General features: G+C 44.4%; 1 protein-coding gene across 1 annotated transcript in view; it reads right to left on the bottom strand.

The window, feature by feature from the left end:
- The window catches only part of RFX8 (regulatory factor X8), a 34156-nt gene that overhangs the window by 4214 nt on the left and 9237 nt on the right, over positions 1-20705 (bottom strand). Inside the window, 5 exon segments of the mRNA XM_036262460.1 lie at positions 6946-7025; positions 9213-9291; positions 10536-10591; positions 12104-12151; positions 12154-12256. Of these exon segments, the coding sequence (XP_036118353.1) occupies positions 6946-7025; positions 9213-9291; positions 10536-10591; positions 12104-12151; positions 12154-12256 (366 nt within the window).

Raw genomic sequence — 20705 nt, 5'->3', positions numbered from 1 at the left:
TTAGTGGAAACCAAACCAGGGTCTCTCTGGACCACAGGCCAATGCTCTAACCGCTGAGCCAAACCGACCAGGACAGGGGTTTTCTTTTTTTTCATCCACTCATCTATTGATGGACACTTGGGACATTTCCAGATCTTAACGATTGTAAATAGTGCTGCTATGAACATAGGAGTACATACATTCTTTCTGATTGGTGTTTTAGGCGTCTTAGGGTATATTCCTAGAAATGGTATCACTGGGTCAAATGGCAGTTCAATTTTTAATTTTTTTGAGGAAACACCATATTGTTTTCCATAGGGGCTGCACCAATCTGCATTCCCACCAGCAATGTACTAGCGTCCCCTTTTCTCCACACCCTAACCAGCACTTGTTGTTTGATGATTTGTTGATGGCAGCCATTCTGACAGGTGTGAGGTGATACCTCATTTTTGTTTTAATTTGCATTTCTCTGATGATTAGTGATGTTGAGCATTTTTTCATGTGTCTCTTGGTCATCTGTATGTTCTTTTTGGAGAGGTGTCTATTTAGTTCCTCTGCCCATTTTTTAATTGGGTTCTTTGTCTTTCTTTTGTTGAATTGTATGAATACTCTATATATTTTAAAAATTAACCCCTTATCTGATGTATCATTGGCAATTTTGGTCTCTCATATAGTGGGTTCCCTTTTCATTTTGAGGGTTGTTTCGTTTTTTTTTTGCTGTGCACAGTTTTTAGTTTAAAGTAGTCCATGTGTTCATTTTTTCCTTTGTTTCTGTTGTCTTGGGTGATACATCAGTGAAAATTCTGCTGCATATGATGTCTGAAGTTTTGTTGTCTACATTTTCTTCTAGGATTTTTATGGATTCATGACTAACATTTAAGTCTTTTATTCATTTTGAGTCTAATCTTGCGTATGGTGTAAGTTGATGGTCTAGTTTCACTTTTTTTTCTTTTTTTTTTTTTGCATGTGGCTGTCCAATTTTCTCAACATCACTTATTAAAAAGGGGGTCTTTACTCCATTGTATGCTTTTGCCAACATTGTCAAATATTAATTCAGCATAATGTCTTGGGCTGATTTCTGGGTTCTTTGTTCTGCTCAATTGATCTGTCTGCCTGTACTTGTGCCAGTACTAGGCTGTTTTGATTATGGTGGCTTTATAGTATAACCTGATATCCAGTATTATGAACCCACCTACTATGTTCTTCTTTTTCAAGATTGCTGTGGCTATTTGGGGTCTTTTTTGGTTCCATATGAACTTTTGAAGTATTTGTTCTAGTTCTGTGAAATATGTCGTTGATATTTTTATGGGGATTACATTGAATCTATAGATTGCTTTGGGTAGTATGGACATTTTAATGATGTTAATTCTTCCAATCCATGAACAGGGTATGTGCTTCCACTTTTTCATATCTTCCTCTATTTGTTTTTTCAGTGTCCTGTAGTTTTCTGCAAATAGGTCCTCGACTTCTTTGGTTAAATTTATTCCTAAGTATCTTAATTTTTTTGCTGCAGTGATAAATGGGATTGTGTTTTTAATTTTGCTTTCTGTGAGTTCATTATTGGTGTATAAGAATGCCATCAATTTCTTGATGTTAATTTTGTATCCTACTACCTTGCCAGATTTCTTTATTAAATCTAGCAGATTTTTGATGGAGTCTTTAGGGTTTTCTATGTACAATATCATGTCATCTGGAAACAATGACAATTTCACTTTCTCCTTTCCAATTTAGATCTCTTTTATATTTTCTTCATGTCTGATTGCTGTGGCTAAAACTTCCAGTAGTATGTTAAATGAGAGTGGCAAAAGTGGGCATCCCTGTCTTGTTCCTGTTCTTAAGGGAAATGCTTTTAGTTTTTGCCCATTGAGTATAATGTTGGCTGTAGGTTTTTCATATATGGTCTTTATTATACCAAGATATGATTCTTCTCTCACATTGCTGAGTGTTTTTTTTTTTTCTTCAGAAATGGGTGCTGGATTTTATCAAATGCTTTTTCAGCATCAATTGATATGATCATATGGTTTTTATCTTTTATTTTGTTTATGTGGTGTATCACATTTATTGATTTGCGAATGCTGTACCAGCCTTGCATCCCTGGGATGAATTTCACTTGGTCATGGTGAATAATTTTCTTGATTTATTGCTGGATCCCATTTGCTAATATTTTGTTAAGGATTTTGACATCTATGTTCATGAGGGATATTGGTCTGTAGTTTTCTTACTTTGTAGTGTCTTTATCTCATTTTAGAATTAAAATTATGCTGGCCTCATAAAATGACTTTGGAAGTCTTTATTCTTCTTGAATTTTTTGGAATCGTTTGAGCAGAATGGGTGTTAGTTCTTTGAATGTTTGGTAAAACTCTGCCATGAAGCAATCTGGGCCTGGGCTTTTGTGTGCTGGGAGATTCTTGATTACATCTTCAATTTCCTTAGTTGTTATTGGTCTGGTCAAGTTTTCTATCTCTTCCTGGTTCAGGTTTGGGAAACTGTCCCACAGTGCTTTTGTGCTGTCTTCCTGTTTTTAACTGTTTTTTCCTTTTGTTTTTCTGATTGGTTAGTTTTTTCTACCCTGTTCTAATTCACTGATCTGGTCCTCAGGTTTCTCTATTCTGTTGCTTAATCCTTCAGATGCGTTCTTTATTTCTGTGCTGTCATTCTTCGTGTCCACTTCTCAGTGTTTCTATATCATTACTCATGGTGTTGAGCTTCCTCAAGATCATGGCTCTGAACTCTACCTCTGATAACTGGCTTAATTGCATTTCATTTATCTCATTCAGTAGAATTCTCTTGTTCTTTCATTTGGGATTAGTTTCTTTGTTTCCCCATTTTGGCTATCTCAGTGGGTTTTGGAGCCTGCCAAATTTTCCCTGTGGTTTTTGGTGTCCTGCTGTTTGTGGCTCCCTCTACTGGGTTTGGATGAGTGTGGGAGGATCCATGTTAAACAACACAGTTAAGTCTTACTTTCCTGGGTAGATTCGCAAGCCCAGGAAAGGTTCAGATTTCCTCTAGTTTTTGCCTGCAGGCTATTAGTCTCAGTTACTTGATGAGCCTTGGGTTGTGGCTCTCATCTTAGTGAAAAACTCCCTCAGGTATTCAGTGTAAGAGGATTTCCAGAAGGTGGGGCAGATGCTAGTTGTTAATGAGCCTCAGATTGCATTTCTGTGGCCCAGCTGGGTGGGGTTAAAATCTTCAAAGGAGTGGCTGCAGCTTCTCCCCAGGGCTCCAGGAAGTGGCTCCCTGAGCAAGAGGCCACTGTCCTGTGAGGGTTTAACTCAGCAAAAACTCTCAGAGCCCTCCAAATCAACAGTATCCTCATACAGGCAAGTCTGCCCTCCCTCTGCTGGAGCCCAAGGTGAGTGGCTGTAGCTAATTTAATGCTCTGTCCTGGCCCTCTGTGCTATGGAGCCAGCTTGGGATTTTAACCCTGAGGGAGCTTCTCACAGCTAAAACAGCTGCTGTCCGTGGGCTCCCAGCCCACCCTCACACCTCCGCAAACCTACCAGGCTCAATTCAGTGTCCTTTATTCCTGTCCCTGGTTATGTGTGTCCTCTCCAGCTGATTTTTTGTTGCTTTTTCCAGATGATTTGTCTTTTTTTAAGTTAATTCCAGTTTGGTCCTGGGAGATGGTCTGTGTATCTTCCATTCACTCCACCACCATTTTGGAATCGACACAATAAGTTTCTGTTGAGATCACTTATCCTTTCCATAGGGTTGGAGGGCTCTGTGGGGAACTCCCCATCCTACAGCTCTGACATACTGCACCTGAGCCATGGAGGTGACAGAGAAAGACCTTACTTGACCAGAAACTTTGCAAAATGTATACTACTTCACTCTTTCTACCATCTGCATACATTGGTGACTTTATCAACTGTAATTCCTGAAAGTTAAATATGGTTGCCCCCAAGAACTCATTTTATTCTCCATCTCACTCGTCTCTCTTGGTGCTTTTCTCAAAATGTCCCAAAGCACACAGCACACCAACAAGGGGATGTTTCCTGCACACCAGCCCTGCTGAGTGGGAGAGAGGGGTGCAGTCTAACTGTCTGATGGCCTCTTGTGCTGTCATTAAAATGTTGTCATAGTTTTGTACGGTTTTCTGTGTCTATGTTGTATTTTACGTTAAAAGGCTAGAAGTAGATGACAGGGTTCTACATAGCAATATGAAAAACCCTTAATGGTAGAAGATGAATGTTCGTGTTCTCTGGCTTACAAGCTGTCCCTAAGGCAGAGGGCTGCGGCTTTGCTGACAGACCATAGCTGGCCGCTGGCTGCCAGTCGATGAACTCCTCTTGGCTGTTACATTTTTGTGAGAAAAAGAATTCTGGGTTTTATGACAAAATGAAGAAGAGCACATTTTCCAATGCAGACACCTATCAGGCACAGACATTTTCAAGTGGTCAAATGAGAAGAGGAAGAAGAAATGACCAGGTGAGGAGAAGGCAGTCTCCTGCCAGCCCTTTCTGGTCTTGATCCACCTCCCCCAGAGATGATTCCAGGGCAGCCCCTGTGAAGCTGCTGAGCAGAAGGAAGGAGGTGGAAAACTGGACCTTCTCTTTTTCAGAAATGTGTGCCCAAGTTTCAAAACGAGGTCATGAAAACGCTTCAGGGCCAGCTTCACCAAAGTTCACTTGGCAGTTGCTATCAAGACGGTCAGTGGACACTTTATCTTCGCCAAGTCTGATATTGTGAGAAAGTGGTATAGGATCCTCTAAGCACAGAAACATGATGCTGATGTCGGAAAACACAGAGCTGGACCCCACAACACAGAGCTGGACCCCACAACACAGAGCTGGACCCCACAACACAGACATTGTCTGAGGACTGGAACGTCCCACCTGTGCGTCTAGCAAAACTCTCCATGTGGCCTGAGAGTAGCCTTGGGCCGCACTTTAAATGATTTACAAGCAATGGAGTCGTGCTGATTCCACCTGCTCCTGTCGGTATGAATGACCCCGAGGCCTTCCCCAGTCTCATCATCTGCGGGTGGTCCGCCCACTGGCTCAACCCAAGTCTCTGAAAAAGAGACGAAGAGATTGGCTAGACATGAAGGCATGCCCTCTCCCACCTGTCCTCTTCCCTTCTGCCCCCGAGAGCGCCTGCATGTACGGAAGGGTTGTCCTGGGCTTTGGGAGCGTGTGGGCTTCCTTCAGTAAGAGCAGCCTCTCCGCATGACTTCTGACCACCTGAAACGGGGCCCCTGGCAGGAGCCGTGGGGTCCAACAGGCGCCAGGGCACTTTCCAAATGCACCGAGAGAAGCAGCTCGGGGTGGCTGGCACTGTCTGCACAAATGTGTGGACACAAACCACAAGCACTGAGCCCCTCGGCTCACCGTCAGTGGGGCACCTCAGGGACCCACACTCAGCTGCTCTGGGGCCCGATGCCGGACAAAGGAGAAGGGAGCACATCAGCCTGCTGCCAGGCGTGAGTGACTGAAGCCATCGGGCATCTCTGACAGCCCAAAGGCTCACATTTTAACCAATGAATACGTTACTGACAGTGGTCTTTTTTTTAATCAGCCAAGCTGGTTTACGAAAGCAAGCCCTTCAAAGGCATGCAGTGCAAACACCATTTCTCTAACCTGCCTCACTTGTGAGAACTGAATGCATGATGGCAGAGACTTGGGAGGCACACGTGTTACATGGTTTAAACGGAGCATGGGCCTGTTGGCTGCTTCGAGGGGGGTTGCTCTGAAGAGTTTCAGGGGGCTCGGTTTGGTGAAAGTTTGTGGCTGAGCGCGGGGACTGAAAGGTCTGATCAGTGACGACCTATCCAGTGAACAAAGGTCTCGGCAGCAAAGCAACTCTGGACATGTCGCCACTGCTATACAGAAGCTTTGCCGAGACTGACAAGGAGAATAAGCGCCACTCAGAGTCTGCACTGCCGACTTTCAGGAAGCAGAGCATGGGCACAGACACCTGCCCCGAGCTGGAACCAGCCTGTGGGCTCCTTCCTGTAGAGCTTCCTGGCTCCTCTCAGTGGGGTTTGTGACCCCAGAGCCCCTGCAGTCTTTGTGAAAGAACCCAGTTATTCCTTTTGCCCTTTCTCCTGAACTGGGAGGACAGGGACGCAGACAAGGCCGGTGGGGACGCAAGGAGGGAGAAAGAAGTGTGACCTAGGCTTAAAGGAGAAAGCCCCAAAGTCCAGTTCCCAGTGCCACACCTTTGAGTGCTCGCTCTGCCCCAGAGATGCCTTGTTCTTCTCCCGAAACAGGTCCTGCATTCAGGTGCCCATGTGGCTCTCCTGTGAATGTCTTTCTATCTTATTTTGATCCTATCTGCCCTTCTTGTCCAGTGTAAACGCACCTCCTTCATTAAGGCCTTCCGCACCTGCCTCAGCATGCAGAGGACAGCATCGCAAGGGGTGGGGGAGGCCCCTGGCTGCCTGGTTTTGGTCCATGTTTTAATGCAAAGCCTCAGCTCTCCGCCCACCACCCTCCACAGGCCCACTGGGTCAGGTGCTGTGCTTTCTCTGTGGGCATTTCCAGCTCTGAGCGTGTGACTGCTGGAGTGGATGGTGGTGATGACTGGGCTGAAGGACCCTGTTGAAGTGACTCCCAAATAGCACGTCACCCAGAAGGACCAAATCCACCCACATTCAACAGCCATTCATCTCTTTTGGTAAAATCAAACCTGACATTTTACTGGGATGTTTCTGAAAAATACACAGGCAAGTACTGTTCTCCTCTAACAGAGAAAACCTCTCCTCCTCCTCTACACTCACTGGGAGCACACACATGCACCCACGGTCACCCACACACACACTCGCCTGCCTGGCGTACCAGCCTCGGGCTCCTGTTACAGCAGTGAGACACCACTGCTCCGCCCTGAGCACGCACACCAGCCTCGACACGTTTCTGGCCAGAGAAAACCCTTTTTCTTTCTGCCAGGTCATGGGCACTTGGTGGCATCATGTAGCTAGAATGATCGACACCCACTTCTTCCCTTTAAAAAAATATGGTTTTGTACCCGGAAGACAAACATTTGGAGATTTGAAGACAGACAGTTCAGGAATACACTGAGGTCTGTTGATGTCCCCAGTAAATAAACTGCTTAACTTTATAAAGAAACGAAACAAACAAAAGGATCACTGCAAAGCTGCCCCAGACTGGGAGCTGTCGTATCCACACCTTTCCCCTGCCCGTTGCAACCAATAGAGCCTTTTTGTTCTACTGTAAAAAGAAAAACATGCCAGCACAGCAGAACGTTGCTGCAGGTGTTTGTGTACGAGGTCACCAGGGCAGCGCTCCCTGCGGCTTCACACTCATTCTGAACACAAGGACGCACTCTGAGCCCGGACTTGTCACCTCTGTGGCCATACAGCTCAGAGTCATACGGCCTTGCCTCCAAGGAGCTGCCTTTGCCACTTGTTGAATTGGAAAGAAATATTTTGAAATAATAATTACACCTTGTAATTAATTACACAGACCTGGCTTCAGATGAGCTCACTGCATGATACAGACATGACCTCGTCTACCCGCTTCAGTTTCATTAAAGGAGCAGCATCTTACTGTCCTTTCACGGATGGTGAGCATCAAAGCCGCTGAGGGACGGCCAGTGCCCTGCCGGGGTTATGGACTCAGTCCAGACATGAAGCGGAGGCTGAGCATCTGTCCTCCACCTGCAGCGCCGAGAGTGGCGAGCCAGCCCTTGGTCTTCCTGCCTTTCTGGGTGTCACTGGGGGCCAAGCAGAGTTTAGAAAACCCAGCAGTCACCTTGGCCCTGGCTGAGACTTGGTCAGGGCTCATGGGACAGGTCTTCCAGGTGCACCTGCAGCGTTTGCCTGCACGTGTCAGCATGGCCACCCGCAGCCAGGCTCCCTCTTGGAAGGATACCCAGGGGTGCCAACAGGCACACGGGAGCCCTGGGCAGGCTGAAGGGCACTGGGACAGAGGCCTCATGCCTTCCTGGGCACTCTGGGCTGGGGCTGGGGGAGAACAGGGTTTAGGCAACGACCTGGGACTTCTTGGGGGGGGGGGGCTATGGTCCTTACCAATCAGCATTGCCCTCTGTCGCTTTGAAACTTGCTGGCTTAGGTGTTCACCTTTACTTGCTGGTTTGGTCCACAGGGGAATGTCTAGGGGAGGGTCTGGGATTTGGGATAGTGACAGAAGCAAGGGAGATAATCAAGGGACAGGAGCAGGGGTGGGAGGGGAACAGGGGAGCATAGCTGCTCACCAGCAAGAATGGACCTATTTTAGTATTTCAATAACTGGCACACTCTTGCCAAGGTCAGCCCTATTTCAAAGTCAAAGAAAGGGGACAGGACAGATTGAGTGCTTGTATGCTGTGCTGGGTCCCTGTGTCCATCAGCTCATGAAATACTGACGTGCTACCATGTGCCGGCACTGTCGGTGGACAGTGCTGAGACCTGCAGGAGCTCAGAGGTTCTGGGTGGCAGTGTATGTGCAGCTGAGTGTGCCAGGTCAAGGTTGACCCACAGGGCAGAAGCTGCTAGGCCCTCCTGGGCATTTGGCAGGCATATCAGGAAAGGGCAGGAATGGGAGCAGAGTCCCCCTCTCAGCAACCCTTATACGAAGGCCCAGAGTTTGGCCTGGCGTCGGGGGGAAGGACATTAAAGTTCTGCAGCTCCTTTGGAAACAGCTCTCAGGTTCCCCATCTCCCCCAGAAGAGAGCCCTTCTCAGTCCTTTCTCCTCCAGGGTTGCAACAACACTGTAAGCCAGCTTGCGGAGCTTTCTGTGGAAGAATCCAGTCATTGTTGAAAAATCATTGCAATTATCAGACAGTTTGCTAAGCAGTGAGATACAGCGAAGGCACGATTGTTCCACAGCTACGGCAGTGCGGGCTGGTGCTAAGCAGTGGTGGCAAAGACATGACCCCTTCCAACCCTGACAGGAGAGTAGAAACACTTCTGACTCAGTGCACGTACAAGATTTATTCAGACTTTCCCCCCAAAAGTGATGCTCCAGCGCTTTCCGGAGTAAGTGTTGTTGAGCTGCACTCTCCTCGGCGGTGCTGGCCCACACTGGAGGCCCTGGAAGAGCTCCTCTGGACATTCCTTGCCCCCTGCAGGAGCAGATGAATTCCAACACCAAAGAGTAAATTGTGTTCTACCTCCGCTCAGGAATTCCTAAGTCAGTGCAGGCTATGCCAGCCCCAAACGTACACCACGCCCTCCGGTGAAGAAGGAAGAAGGAAGGAAGCGGAAGAAGGACGGTTGCATTTGGTGTCTGTGCCCTCCAGGTCACTGGTGCTGTGACTGGGCAGGGCTTGCTTAGGGCCTTTGTGATGACTGGCAGGTCCGGCTGCAGGATGCTGGCTCTCCTGTGATTTTCCAGGACTGTTCTCATAGTCTTAGTACAATGGGGAAGCAAAATTTCATTACGTCTTGTCATTTTATTTGGGCCTAATCCCCCCTCCAAATTAGAAGATGTTTTTGTTGTTGAGAAGAAAGGAAAGTGGATTTGGGCATCACCCACTGCGATGGACTCCTCAGGGGCAGTTAAAATGTCGTCCATACCTTCTGGGCTGCCCTTCTGAGAGGCCGCCGGGGCGAGCCCCTGCAAACAGATGCTTCAGGCTCAGGACCCCACAGCGCACCCCCCTCCACTCCAGGAGCCTACCGCTCTCCGGAGGAGTGGGCGATGGAGGGTCTGCAGGGAAAGTGGGGGCTCTAGAGACGCAGCCACGCTGACAGGTCCAGAGCCTGGCTGCAGGAGCTCTGTCCTCTCCCCTTGGGAGGCTTGGACAATGAATGTAGCCCCTGGGAGCTGATTTTCTCAACTGTCCAATGGGGACAATCCAGGCCCACATCGTTGGGGCCTGCAGGTTGTCCTCACACCCCAGAGCCACCTGCATTGTGCAGAGGAGAAACGCAAGGGCACTTGCAATGCTGAGTATAACATGGATGAGCTGGCCACCTGGGTTTGGCTGGGATGAAGGCATTGCTGCAGGACCACATCAGCTGACCCAGTCAAGAGTGGACACAGTTCAACGGAAGGCCCAGCTGAGCTCCCCCTGAGCTGGGACTGGTTGGGAACAGGGTGACAGTCCTTGACCCTGTCCCGATCTGGTGCCCACAGGACCTCAGAGCAGATTCCCAAGTGGCCCACACCCAGCCTCACAGCCTTCCTCCAATGCTGAAGGGACATGGCCCACCCAGGAAGAAGGCCGAGCCCAGGTGCCTGGCAGCAGGGACACAGCATGACCATGGGTCACATGCAAGGGAAGGGCTCTGTCTGTCTGTCTGTCCTAGGCTCTGCTATGGTGCCCTTTCACCTCTGACACTGGCTGCCCTGGTTGACCCCTCTGTGCGGTCTCCCTCTGAAACTTTAGAGTGGTGACCTGCTCACTCTGCTTTCTCCCCAGAAGGGAGAAAGCTGGTGACTGGGGCTCTCCTGAGGAGGGGAAGGGAGGGTGGGCTTCTGCCTGAACGTCTGGGGCCCGCCACCCCTGCCCAGCCAGTGGCCAGAAATGTCCTCCCATCTGCCCTCTGGGCATAGAGAGCAGGCTCCCTGCTCTGAGGACAGCTTGCAGCAATCAGCTTTCACTTCAAAAAATTGCTCTGCCCCCTCCTGTCTGGTTGGCAGAAACCTGCCTTGGCCCTGTTGGAAAGGTATGTCTTTCTTCTCAGTCTTTTGACAAACAGGGCAACTTCTGTGATGAACAGTACACACAGCCATTGCTGACACCACAGCACGGCCTGGGGCAGTGGGGCAGCCGGCCGTGCTGGACGGCCTTCCCCGGGCGCCTGCACGCAGCCTGCTCTTCCCAAAGGTCCAGCAGATTCCAGCAGGGGCAATTTGACTAAAATACTCCCATTCACCCCAGAAAAAGTATGTATTCCCAGCAACTGCCATGCATGCTTAATGGAAATGAGGACGTTTGCCTAGAAACCCTGAGTCCCCGAACCTTCTCATTTCTACAGTGATCGGCACAGAAAACGAGCACAGGAAAGGGTGAAAAGAGAAAGCACAGAGAGGGGGTGCTGTCCTCTTGCACATATTTATTCTGGTAGCTTTCACAGCGTCCGCCCCACAGACGTGTGCTGGCTGCTGGCTGCTGGCTGGAAGGAGGGCAGCTCCCGTCCCCTGAGGACGGGTCACCGGACGTGCCAGTGACTTCCCAACCACAAGGCGAGTGCTCTGGGCCGGGAGGGCAGAGAAGGGAGACAGTGGGGCTCAGGGGAGAGACAGGCCTGTCTGGAAGACGGTGTCAGAGGCGAATCTCCTTAGAGGGGGCACCCAGTTTGCGCTTGGACGTGTGAGCTGGAGCCAGCCAGGGGACTCGGGAGGGGGGGCAGTTTTGTCATACGTGGAGAGTGGCAGGGAAGGCCTTTTGGGAGCGCAGTCTGGTATGCTGGGGAGCACCAGTAGGGGTCCCTTGGGGACTGGGGACTGGAGACCAAGCAGTGGAGGACTTTGCACAGTGAATGAAGAGTGGGCCACCAGGCAGCGGGGTCCATGGAAGGTTTTTAATTGATCAAATCGCTGTTTTAAAATAATCACTGGGACTGGAGTGGAGTGTGACTGAGGTTGGGAGCAGAATGATCAACTAACTAGGATCCTGTGGAAGGGGGCTAGAGGGAGGACAGAGAAACAGGGTGAGTTCGGGCAGGTGGCCGTGGCCCCAGGAAACTGAAGTGGGCTCTGTTCCCCTTTCACAGCAAGACCTCGCTCGCTCTGAACTGCCCCACCCTGCCGCCTTCTTGCCTGACAACCACACGGACACCTGGGCCCCACCTGGCCATGTGAACATTTCCAAGCAGGTCAAACTGGGATCAAGGTTCCCAGGGTGAGTATCGAGCACATCAGGGTACAGAGGTGGTGGGTGAGGATTCGACATGGTCCTGCTCTGTGGGCCTCTGAGGAGACAGCAGACAGTGAGCAGAGGCTCACAGAAGGGCAGGGAGATAACTGGACAGGGCTTGGTGACTGGACTGGCCCTGAGCTGGACCAAGAGGAAAAGGACCGAGTGGGGAGGGGTCCCTGAGAGCTTCAGGCAATGATGGAAAAACTGCACAAAAGCAGGAGGGAGAAAATGGCTGTAGGACCATAAGCACAGTGTCCGCACAGCAGGTGTGTACTGTTAGCCTTGAGCAGATAGATGGCCAGCTGAAAGTCAGATTCTGAATCTACTCTCACAGAATCTATTTATTTCTACCACTGAAACCTACCTTTAAGATCTGTACGAGGGCTGGAAAACCCTCCAAGCATTAAGTAGCTATAGCTTAAGTTTCTTACTAAATAACCGGACAGATTTGAGATACTAAAGAGAAATATTTTCCAGAAAATCATTAAGGAGGACATCCTCAATTCTCTACAGCAGAAGTGCAGAGAGTGTGATTATGGCCAGTGCAGGTGTCCTCTAGTTCCTAGCAGCCAAGGTCACATATCCATAAACTCAGAGAGAAGGCCCTGCTTGGTCTGAGGGGGCAGCCACCATGCAGCCCTTCCCAAAGCTCACTGTTCAGGAACAGAATTTGATTTTCTTCAGAGCTTAAAATATTGATAACTGATTCAAATTAAAACAAACAAACAAACATACATCTTGGCCAATACTAGGTGTGTCAAACCAAAATATTTTTTCTTTTTTAAATTTATCTTTACCAATGAACGCATTATAGATGTCCCCATTTTGTCCCCCACTGACCCCCAATTCTCCCCACTCCTGCCCCCCTCCTGCCTTCCTCACACTATTGTCTATGTCCATTGGTTATGCACATATGCATATCTATTTTTTGTTTATCTCTTCCCAGCCCTCCCACCCCCCTTCCCTCTGAGGTTTGTCAGTCTAACAACCCGTGTGTACTTCTTAACCCTGTCGCATTTCACTCATCCCCTCAACCTGCTTCCCATCTGGCAACCAACAAAAGTTCTTTGTATCTGTAAGTGTGTTTCTGTTCTGCTTGTTCATTTTACTTGTAGATTCAGTTGTTGATAGATATGTATTTATTGCCATTTTATTGTTCATATTTTTGATCTTCTTTAAGAAGACTCTTCAACATTTCATATAATACCAGTTTGGTGGTAATTAACTCCTTTAGCTTTTTCTTGTCTGGGAAGCCCTTTATATATCCATTGATTCTAAATGATAGCTTTTCAGGGTACAGTAATCTTGATTGTAGGTCCTTGCTTTTCATCACTTTGAATATTTTGCCACTTCCTTCTGGCCTGCAAAGTTTCTGTTGAGAAATCAGCTGACAGTCTTATGGGAACTCCCTTGTAGGTAACTAACTGCTTTTCTCTTGCTGCTTTTAAGAGTCTCTCTTTGCCTTTAACCTTTTGCATTTTGATGATAATGTGTCTTGATGTGGGCCTCTTTGGGTTCATCTTGTTTGGGACTCTGAGTGCTTCCTGGACTCCCTTTCCAAGGTAAGGAAGTTTTCTGTCATTATTTTTTCAAATAGGTTTTCTATTTCTTGCTCTCTCTCTTCTCCTTTCAGTACTCTCATAATGAGAATGTTGGTACACTTGAAGTTGTCCCAGAGGCTCCTTACACTATCTTCATTTTTTTGGAATTCTTTTTTCTTTTTGCTGTTTGGATTGGGTGTTTTTTTCTTCCCTATATTCCAAATCGATGGTTTGCTTCTTGGCTTCACCTACTCTACTATTGATGCCCTGCAAATCAGTCTTTATTTCAGTTAGTGCCTCCTTCATTTCTGACTATGCATCCTTCATTTATGACTCGTCTTTTTTATGCTCTTGAAATACTCAGTAAGTTTCTTGAGAATGCTTATAAGCAGTGTTTTGAATTCTGCGTTTGTTAGATTGCTTATCTCCATTTTGCTTAGTTCTTTCCCTGGAGTTTTGCTCTGTTCTTTCATTTGGGACATGTTTCTTTGTCTCCTCATTTTGGCTGCCTCCCTGTGTTTATTTCTATGTGTTAGGTAGAGTTGCTATGTCTCCTAGGCTTTGTAGGGTGACCTTTTGTAGTAGGTGTCCTGTAGGGTCCAGTGGCACAGCCTCCCTGATCATTTCAGCTGTGCACTCAAGGTGCAGCCCCCATTTGGACTGTACACCCTTCTGTTGTAATTGAATCTTGATTGCTGTTGGCACATCAGTGGGAGGGATTTACTCAGGTTGATAAACTGCAAGGACTGGCTGTGACCACAGACCACCAAACTCTGACCACCCTGGAGGATCACCTGTGCAGGGACCCACCACACAGAGCAACACTTCGGCAGGGCTCTGGTACCCACTGAATCCACTCCATGAGTGAGTTGCTTGTGGAGGTGTGATGGTGCTTTGATGTGGTCTGAAACTGTCAACAGGGTGTGTTGGTTCCAGGGCCTCCTGGGAGGTGCAGGCAAAAGTCAGCCTCTGCCTGTTTCCTACCCCAAAGCCACCAGGCATAAGCTACAAAGCTATCTTCAGATGGCTACTTATTGTGCTAAGCTTGAAGGTGCCCAGGTAGAGCCAAGCTGTGAACCAAGGCTAGGTGCTGCTAGTCCCAGGCCTGGGGCCACTTAGAGAGAAGTATGGGGCTCTGAGGCCAGATATTGGTTACTTAGATATTTTAAGAAAAACCAAAGCCCAAAACATATATTTGGTAATTCATTAATTTATTTTTGTTACAAATGTTTCTCCTTTTCCACCATTGACACCTTCCTCCCAATCCCCACTTCACAGTATTGTTGTCTATGTCCACTGGTTATGCATATATGCATGTACGTTCCTTGGTTTATCTCTTCCCACCCTCCCCTGCCCTCTTCTTTAGAGATTTGTCAGTGTGATTCCTACTTCCATGTCTCTGGGTCTATTTTCTTCATCAGCTTATTTTGTTCATTATATTTCACAAATAAGTGAGATCATGTGATGTTTGTCTTTCTCTGATTGGCTTATTTCACTTAGTACTCTACATGTCATCTCAAAGGATAAGAGATCTTTCTTTCTTACAGCTGCATAGTACTCCATTGTGTATATGTACCACAGCTTTTATATCTGCTCATCTACTGATGGACACTTGGGCTGTTTCCAGATCTTAGCTATTGCAAATAGTGCTGCTATGAACATAGGGGTCCATATACTCTTTTTGATTGGTGTTTCAGGCTTCTTAGGATATATTCATAGAAGTGGGATCACTGGGTCAAATGGAAGTTCAATTTTTAATTTTTTAGAAAATTCCATATTGTTTTCCACAGTGGCTGCACCAGTCTGCATTCCCACCAGCAGTGTACTAGAGTCCCCTTTTCTCCACACCCTTGCCAATACTTGTTGTTTGATGATTTGTTGGTGGTGGCCATTCTGATAGGTGTGAGGTGATACCTCATAGTTGTTTTAATTTGTATCTCTCTGATAATTAGTGAAGTTGAGCTTTTTTTTTTTACGTCTCTTGGCCATCTGTATGTCCTTTCTGGAGAGGCCTATTTAGGTCCTCTGCCCATTTTTTAATTGGATTGTTTGTCTTTCTTTTGTTGAGTTGTATAAGTACTCTATATATTTTGGAAATTAATCCCTTATCTGATATATCACTGACAATTATGGTCTCCCATACAGTGGGTTCCTTTCCATTTTGATGCTTGTTTTGTTTGCTTTGCAGAAGATTTTAGTTTGAAATAGTCCCGTTTATTATATTTTCCTTTGTTTCTCTTGCCCTAGGTAATGTATCAGTAAAAATTCTGCATGTGAGCCCTGGCCAGTTCGGCTCAGTGGTTGGAGCATCAGCCTGCAGTCCAGGGAGACCCGGGTTCAGTTCCCGCTAAGGGCGTGTGCCTTGGTTGCAGTTTGTTCCCAGCCCTGGTTGGGTTTTGTGGGTGGCGGCCACTCAATATGTCCCTTTCATTTCGATGTCTCTCTCTCTCTCTCTCTCTCTCTCTCTCTCTCTCTCTCTCTCTCTCTCTCTCTCCCACTCTATCTGAACAAGAAATGGAATAATATCCTTGGGTGAGGATTAAAAAAAATCCTGCATATGATATCTGAGATTTTGCTGCCTACATTTTCTTCTAGGATTTTTATGGTTTCATGAGTGACATTTAAGTCTTTTATCCATTTTGAGTTTATTCTTGTGTATGGTATAAGTTGGTGGTCTAGTTTCTTTCTTTCTCTTTTTGCATGTAGCTGTCCGATTTTCCCAACACCACTTATTAAAGAGACTGTTTTTACTCCATTGTATTCTCTTCCACCTTTGCAAATAATAGTAGAGCATAACGTCTTGGGTTCGTTTCTGGGTTCTTGGTTTTGTTCCATTGATCTATATGCCTGTTCTTATGCCAGTATCAGGCTGTTTTGATTACAGTGACTTAGTAGTATAACCTGATATTTAGTATTTTGATCCCTCCTACTTTGTTCGTCTTTTTCAAGATTGCTGTGGCTATTCGGGGACTTTTTTGGTTCCATATAAGCTTTTGGAGTATTTGTTCTAGTTCTGTGAAATATGTCATTGGTATTTTAATGGGGATTGCATTAAATCTGTAGATTGTTTTGGGTGGTATGGACACTTTAATGATGTTAATTCTTCCAATCCATGAACTAGGTATGTGCTTCCACTTTTTTATATTTTCCTCTATTATTTTTTTCAATGTCCTGTAGTTTTATGTGAACAAGTCCTTTACTTCTTTGGTTAAGTTTATTCCCAGGTATGTTAATTTTTTTTGGTTTCAATGATAAATGGGATTTTGTTTTAAGTTTTTTTTTCTGTGTGTTCATTATTGGTGTATAAAAATGCCAACAATCTGGATATTGATTTTGCATCCTGCTACTTTGCCAAATTCATTTATTAAGTCAAGTAGATTTTTGATGGAATCTTTAGGGTTTTCTATGTACAATATTATGTTATCTGCAAATAATGACAGTTTCACTTCCTCCTTTCAAATTTGGATACCTTTTATTTTTTCCTCTTGTCTGATTGCTGTGGCTAAGACTTCCAGTATTATGTTAAATAAGAGTGGCAAGAAGGAGCCTGTCTTGTTCCTGTTCTTAAGGGAAATTCTTTTAGTTTTCGCCCATTGAATATGATGTTGGATGTATGTTTGTCATATAGGGCCTTAATTAGGCTGAAGTATGAGCCTTCTGTTCCCATTTTGTTGAGAATTTTTATTAAAAATGGTGCTGGATTTTGTCATATGCTTTTTAGGCATCTATTGATATGATCATATGATTTTTATCTTTCATTTTGTTTATGTGCTGTTCACATTTATTGATTGTGAATATTATATCAACCTTGTATCCCTGGGATAAATTCCACTTGGTTGTGGTGTATAATTTTTAAAAATATATTGCTGGATTCTATTTGCTAAAATTTTGTTGAGGATTTTTGCATCTATGTTCAGTAAAAATATTGGTCTGTAATTTTCTTTCTTTTTTTTTAGAGTGTCTTTATCTGGTTTTGGTATTAGTATTATGCTCATGTCATAAAAGGAGCTTGGAAATCATCCTTCTTCTATAATTTTTATGGAATAGATTGAGGAAAACAAGTGTTAGTTCTTCAAATGTTTCGTAAAACTTCCCTGTGAATCCCTCTGGACCAGGGCTTTTGTTTGGTGGGAGTTTATTAATTACTGCTTTTATTTCCTTAGTTGTTATTGGTCAGTTGAGATTTTCTACTCTTCCCAGTTGAGTTTTGGAAGACTGCATGATTCTAGGAAGTTGTCCATTTCACCTTGGTATCCCAATTTGTTGGCATATAATTGTTCACAGTATTTTCTTACAATCCTTTGTATTTCTATGGTGTTGGTTGTTATTTCACTTCTTTTGTTTCTGATTTCATTAATTTTGGTCCTCTCTCTTTGTTTCTTGGTGAGTCTGGCTAAACGTTGGTCAATCTTGTTTATCTTTCTGAAGAACAAACTCTTGGTTTTATTGATCTTTTTTTTTTTTGTTGTTGTTGTTTTTTAGTCTTTATGTCATTTACTTCTGCTCTGATCTTTAATATTTCCTTCCTTCTACTAACTCTGGGTTTTTCTTTTTGTTCTCTTTCCAAATATTTAAGTGGTAGGGTTAGAGAGTTTATTAGAAAATTTTTTTTGTCTCTTGAGGTAGGCCTGTATTGCTATAAAATTCCCTCTCAGGATTGCTTTTGCCTTGTCCTATAGATTTTGTGTGGTTGTGTGTTCATTTTCATTAATTCCAGGAAGTTTTTATTTCTTTCTTGATCTTATTGGTGACCATACATTGTTTAATAACATGCTATTTAACCTCCCTATGTTTGAATGCTTTTGAGTGTTTTTAATGTAATTGATTTCTAGTTTCACACCATTGTGATCCGAGGAGATGTTTGATATGACATCAATATTCTTAAAGTTGTAGACTTAGTTTGTGTTCTAACATGTGGTCTATCTTTGAGAATGACCCATGTGCACTTGAGAAGAGTGCATATTCTGCAGCTTTGGGGTAAAATGTTCTGTAAATGTCAATTAAATCCAGCTTATCTAGTGCATTGTTTAGGGTCTCTGTTTCCTTATTAATTTTTATCTAGAAGATTTATCCAGTAGTGTCAAATGGGTGTTAAATTACCCTGCTATGATTGTATTGCTGTTGATCTCTCCCTTGAAGTCCTCAGAAGTTTTTTAATATTTATATGCTCCTATATTTGCTACATATATGTTTACTAGAGTTAGATCCTCTTGTTGGATTGATCATTTTAATATTATTTAGTGATCTTCTTTGCCTCTTATTATGACCCTCGTTTTGCTGTTCACTTGCTAGACATGAGTATTACAACAGAACACTGAGCTTTTTTGTTTGTTTCCATTTGCTGGAAAAAATTTTCCCATCCCTTCCCTGTCATCCTGTGTGAGTCTTTTGTTCTGAGGTGGGTCTCTTGTATATAGCATATATATGGGTAATGTTTTCTTATCCACTCAGCTACCCTATGTGTTTTAACTGGAACATTTAAGCCATTTACATTTAAAGTTATTATTGATAGGTACTTATTTGTTGCCATTTTTATTCTTTATGCCTGTGTCCTTCTCTCGCTATTTATTTTTCTTCTTGCAACAGTCCCTTTACCATTTCTTGAAGTGCTGGTTTGGTTGTAGTAAATTCCTTCAGCTTTTTTGTCCATGAAGCTCTTTATTTCACCTTCAATTTTGAATTATAGCTTTGCTAGATATAATAGTCATGGATTCAGATTTTTGCTTTTAATTACTTTTTATACTTCATTCCTCTCCCTTCTGGCCTGTAGTGTTTCTATTGAAAAATCAGCTGACTATCTAATGGGAACTCCCTTGTAGGTAACTTTCTGTCTCTTTCTTGCTGCCTTTAAGATTCTTTTATTGGCTTTAACACTTGCCATTTTAATTATGATTTGTCTCGGTGTGGGTCTTTTGGGGTACATCTTGGTTGTGACTTAGTGTGTTTCCTGGACTTCTGTGACTTTTTCTTTCACCAGGTTGGGAAAGTTTTTTGTTAATAGTTCTTCAAACTGGTTCTCTATTCCTTTCTTGATTCTTCTCCTTCTGGTACCTCTGTGATATAAGTGTGGTTACATTTTGTGTTTTCCCAAAGCTCCCTTAAACTCTCCTCCTGTTTATAAAATTTTTTTTTTTTTTTTTTTTTGCATTTGCTGTTCTAATTGGGTGTTTCTTTCTACCTTGTTTTTTAACTCACTGATTTGGTCTTCAGCTTCTTCTAATATACTACTGAATCCTTCAAAGGTATTTTTTTTTTTATTTTTTTATCAGCTATGTCATTCTTCATTTTCACTTTATTTTTCTTTCTAGTTTTACCTCTTTTTTATGCTGGTGTAGCTCTTTATAATTCTCATTAAGTTTCTTGTAGTTCTAAGTTGTTTGAGCACTCTTAAAATCATTGCTTTGAATTCTTTATCTGACATATTGCTTGCCTCCATTTCATGTAGTTCCTTTTCTGGTGATTCCTCCTTTTCTCTCATTTAGGGGTTGTTTCTTTGTCTTACCATTTTATTAGTCTGGTAGCTCATGGTCAGGTAAGGTGTGTTGGGCCATGTGGGCAGGTTGGTGTATATCAGATAAGACTGCTATGGCTCCTGGTCTTGGTGTGGTGGCCTTCTTGTGGGACTCGATAGAGTAGTCTTCTTTATCTTCCGAGATGGGTGCTCTAGGATAGACCCTTGTGTGGGTCATGTGGGATCTCCTGTTGAATTTGGGATTTGATTGCTGTTGTCCATGTGTGTGTGGGTTCAGTCCTTAGACTTGTTAACTATGAGTAGTGAAAACTTTTTGATAGTTATAAAAGCTTCAGTGTATCTTACTTTTTAAGGAAGTTTATTCCTGGCACATTTTTTTTTGCATTTGCTGAGCTCAGAGATTGGAAACTATAGATACCTGCTTTTTTTTCTGTTGCAGGCTTTGAAGAAGCAAACAACCTTGAGTTCAGAAGAGTTCTGGAGGCTGGAAGTCTGTTAGTAAGAGTCTGTTGAAATCTCTCTTCTTGGCTTGCAGATGGCTGCTTCTTGCTGTGTCCAAAGTCCAAAATATTTTAATGGTTGAACTCAAGACCTGGTTTTCATCCTTTGTGTTTAAAACTTAGAAACATAAGATTGTTTTATAAAAACATAAAAAGTAACACTGGCCAGGTAGCTCAGTTGATTGCAGCATCATCTCATGCACCAAAAGGTCATGGGTTTGATTCCCAGTCAGGGCACATATTCAGGTTATCGGTTTGATCCCTAGTCAGGGCACATGGGGAGGCTACCAATAGATGTTTTTCTCTCACATCAATGTTTTTCTGTCTCTCTCTCTCTCTCTCTCCCACTCTCTCTAAAAATCAATCAAAACATAAACTTGAGTGAAAAATTTTTAAAATGTAAAGGTTCATGAGTAACTTAAAAAAACAACAACCACCCTGGC

This window comes from Molossus molossus, unplaced genomic scaffold (genome assembly GCF_014108415.1).
Source record: "Molossus molossus isolate mMolMol1 unplaced genomic scaffold, mMolMol1.p scaffold_m16_p_15, whole genome shotgun sequence".
In the NCBI taxonomy this organism is placed as follows: domain Eukaryota; kingdom Metazoa; phylum Chordata; class Mammalia; order Chiroptera; family Molossidae; genus Molossus; species Molossus molossus.
The sequence above is the reverse complement of the archived record's forward strand: the minus strand, read 5'-3'. Positions and strand labels throughout refer to the sequence as shown.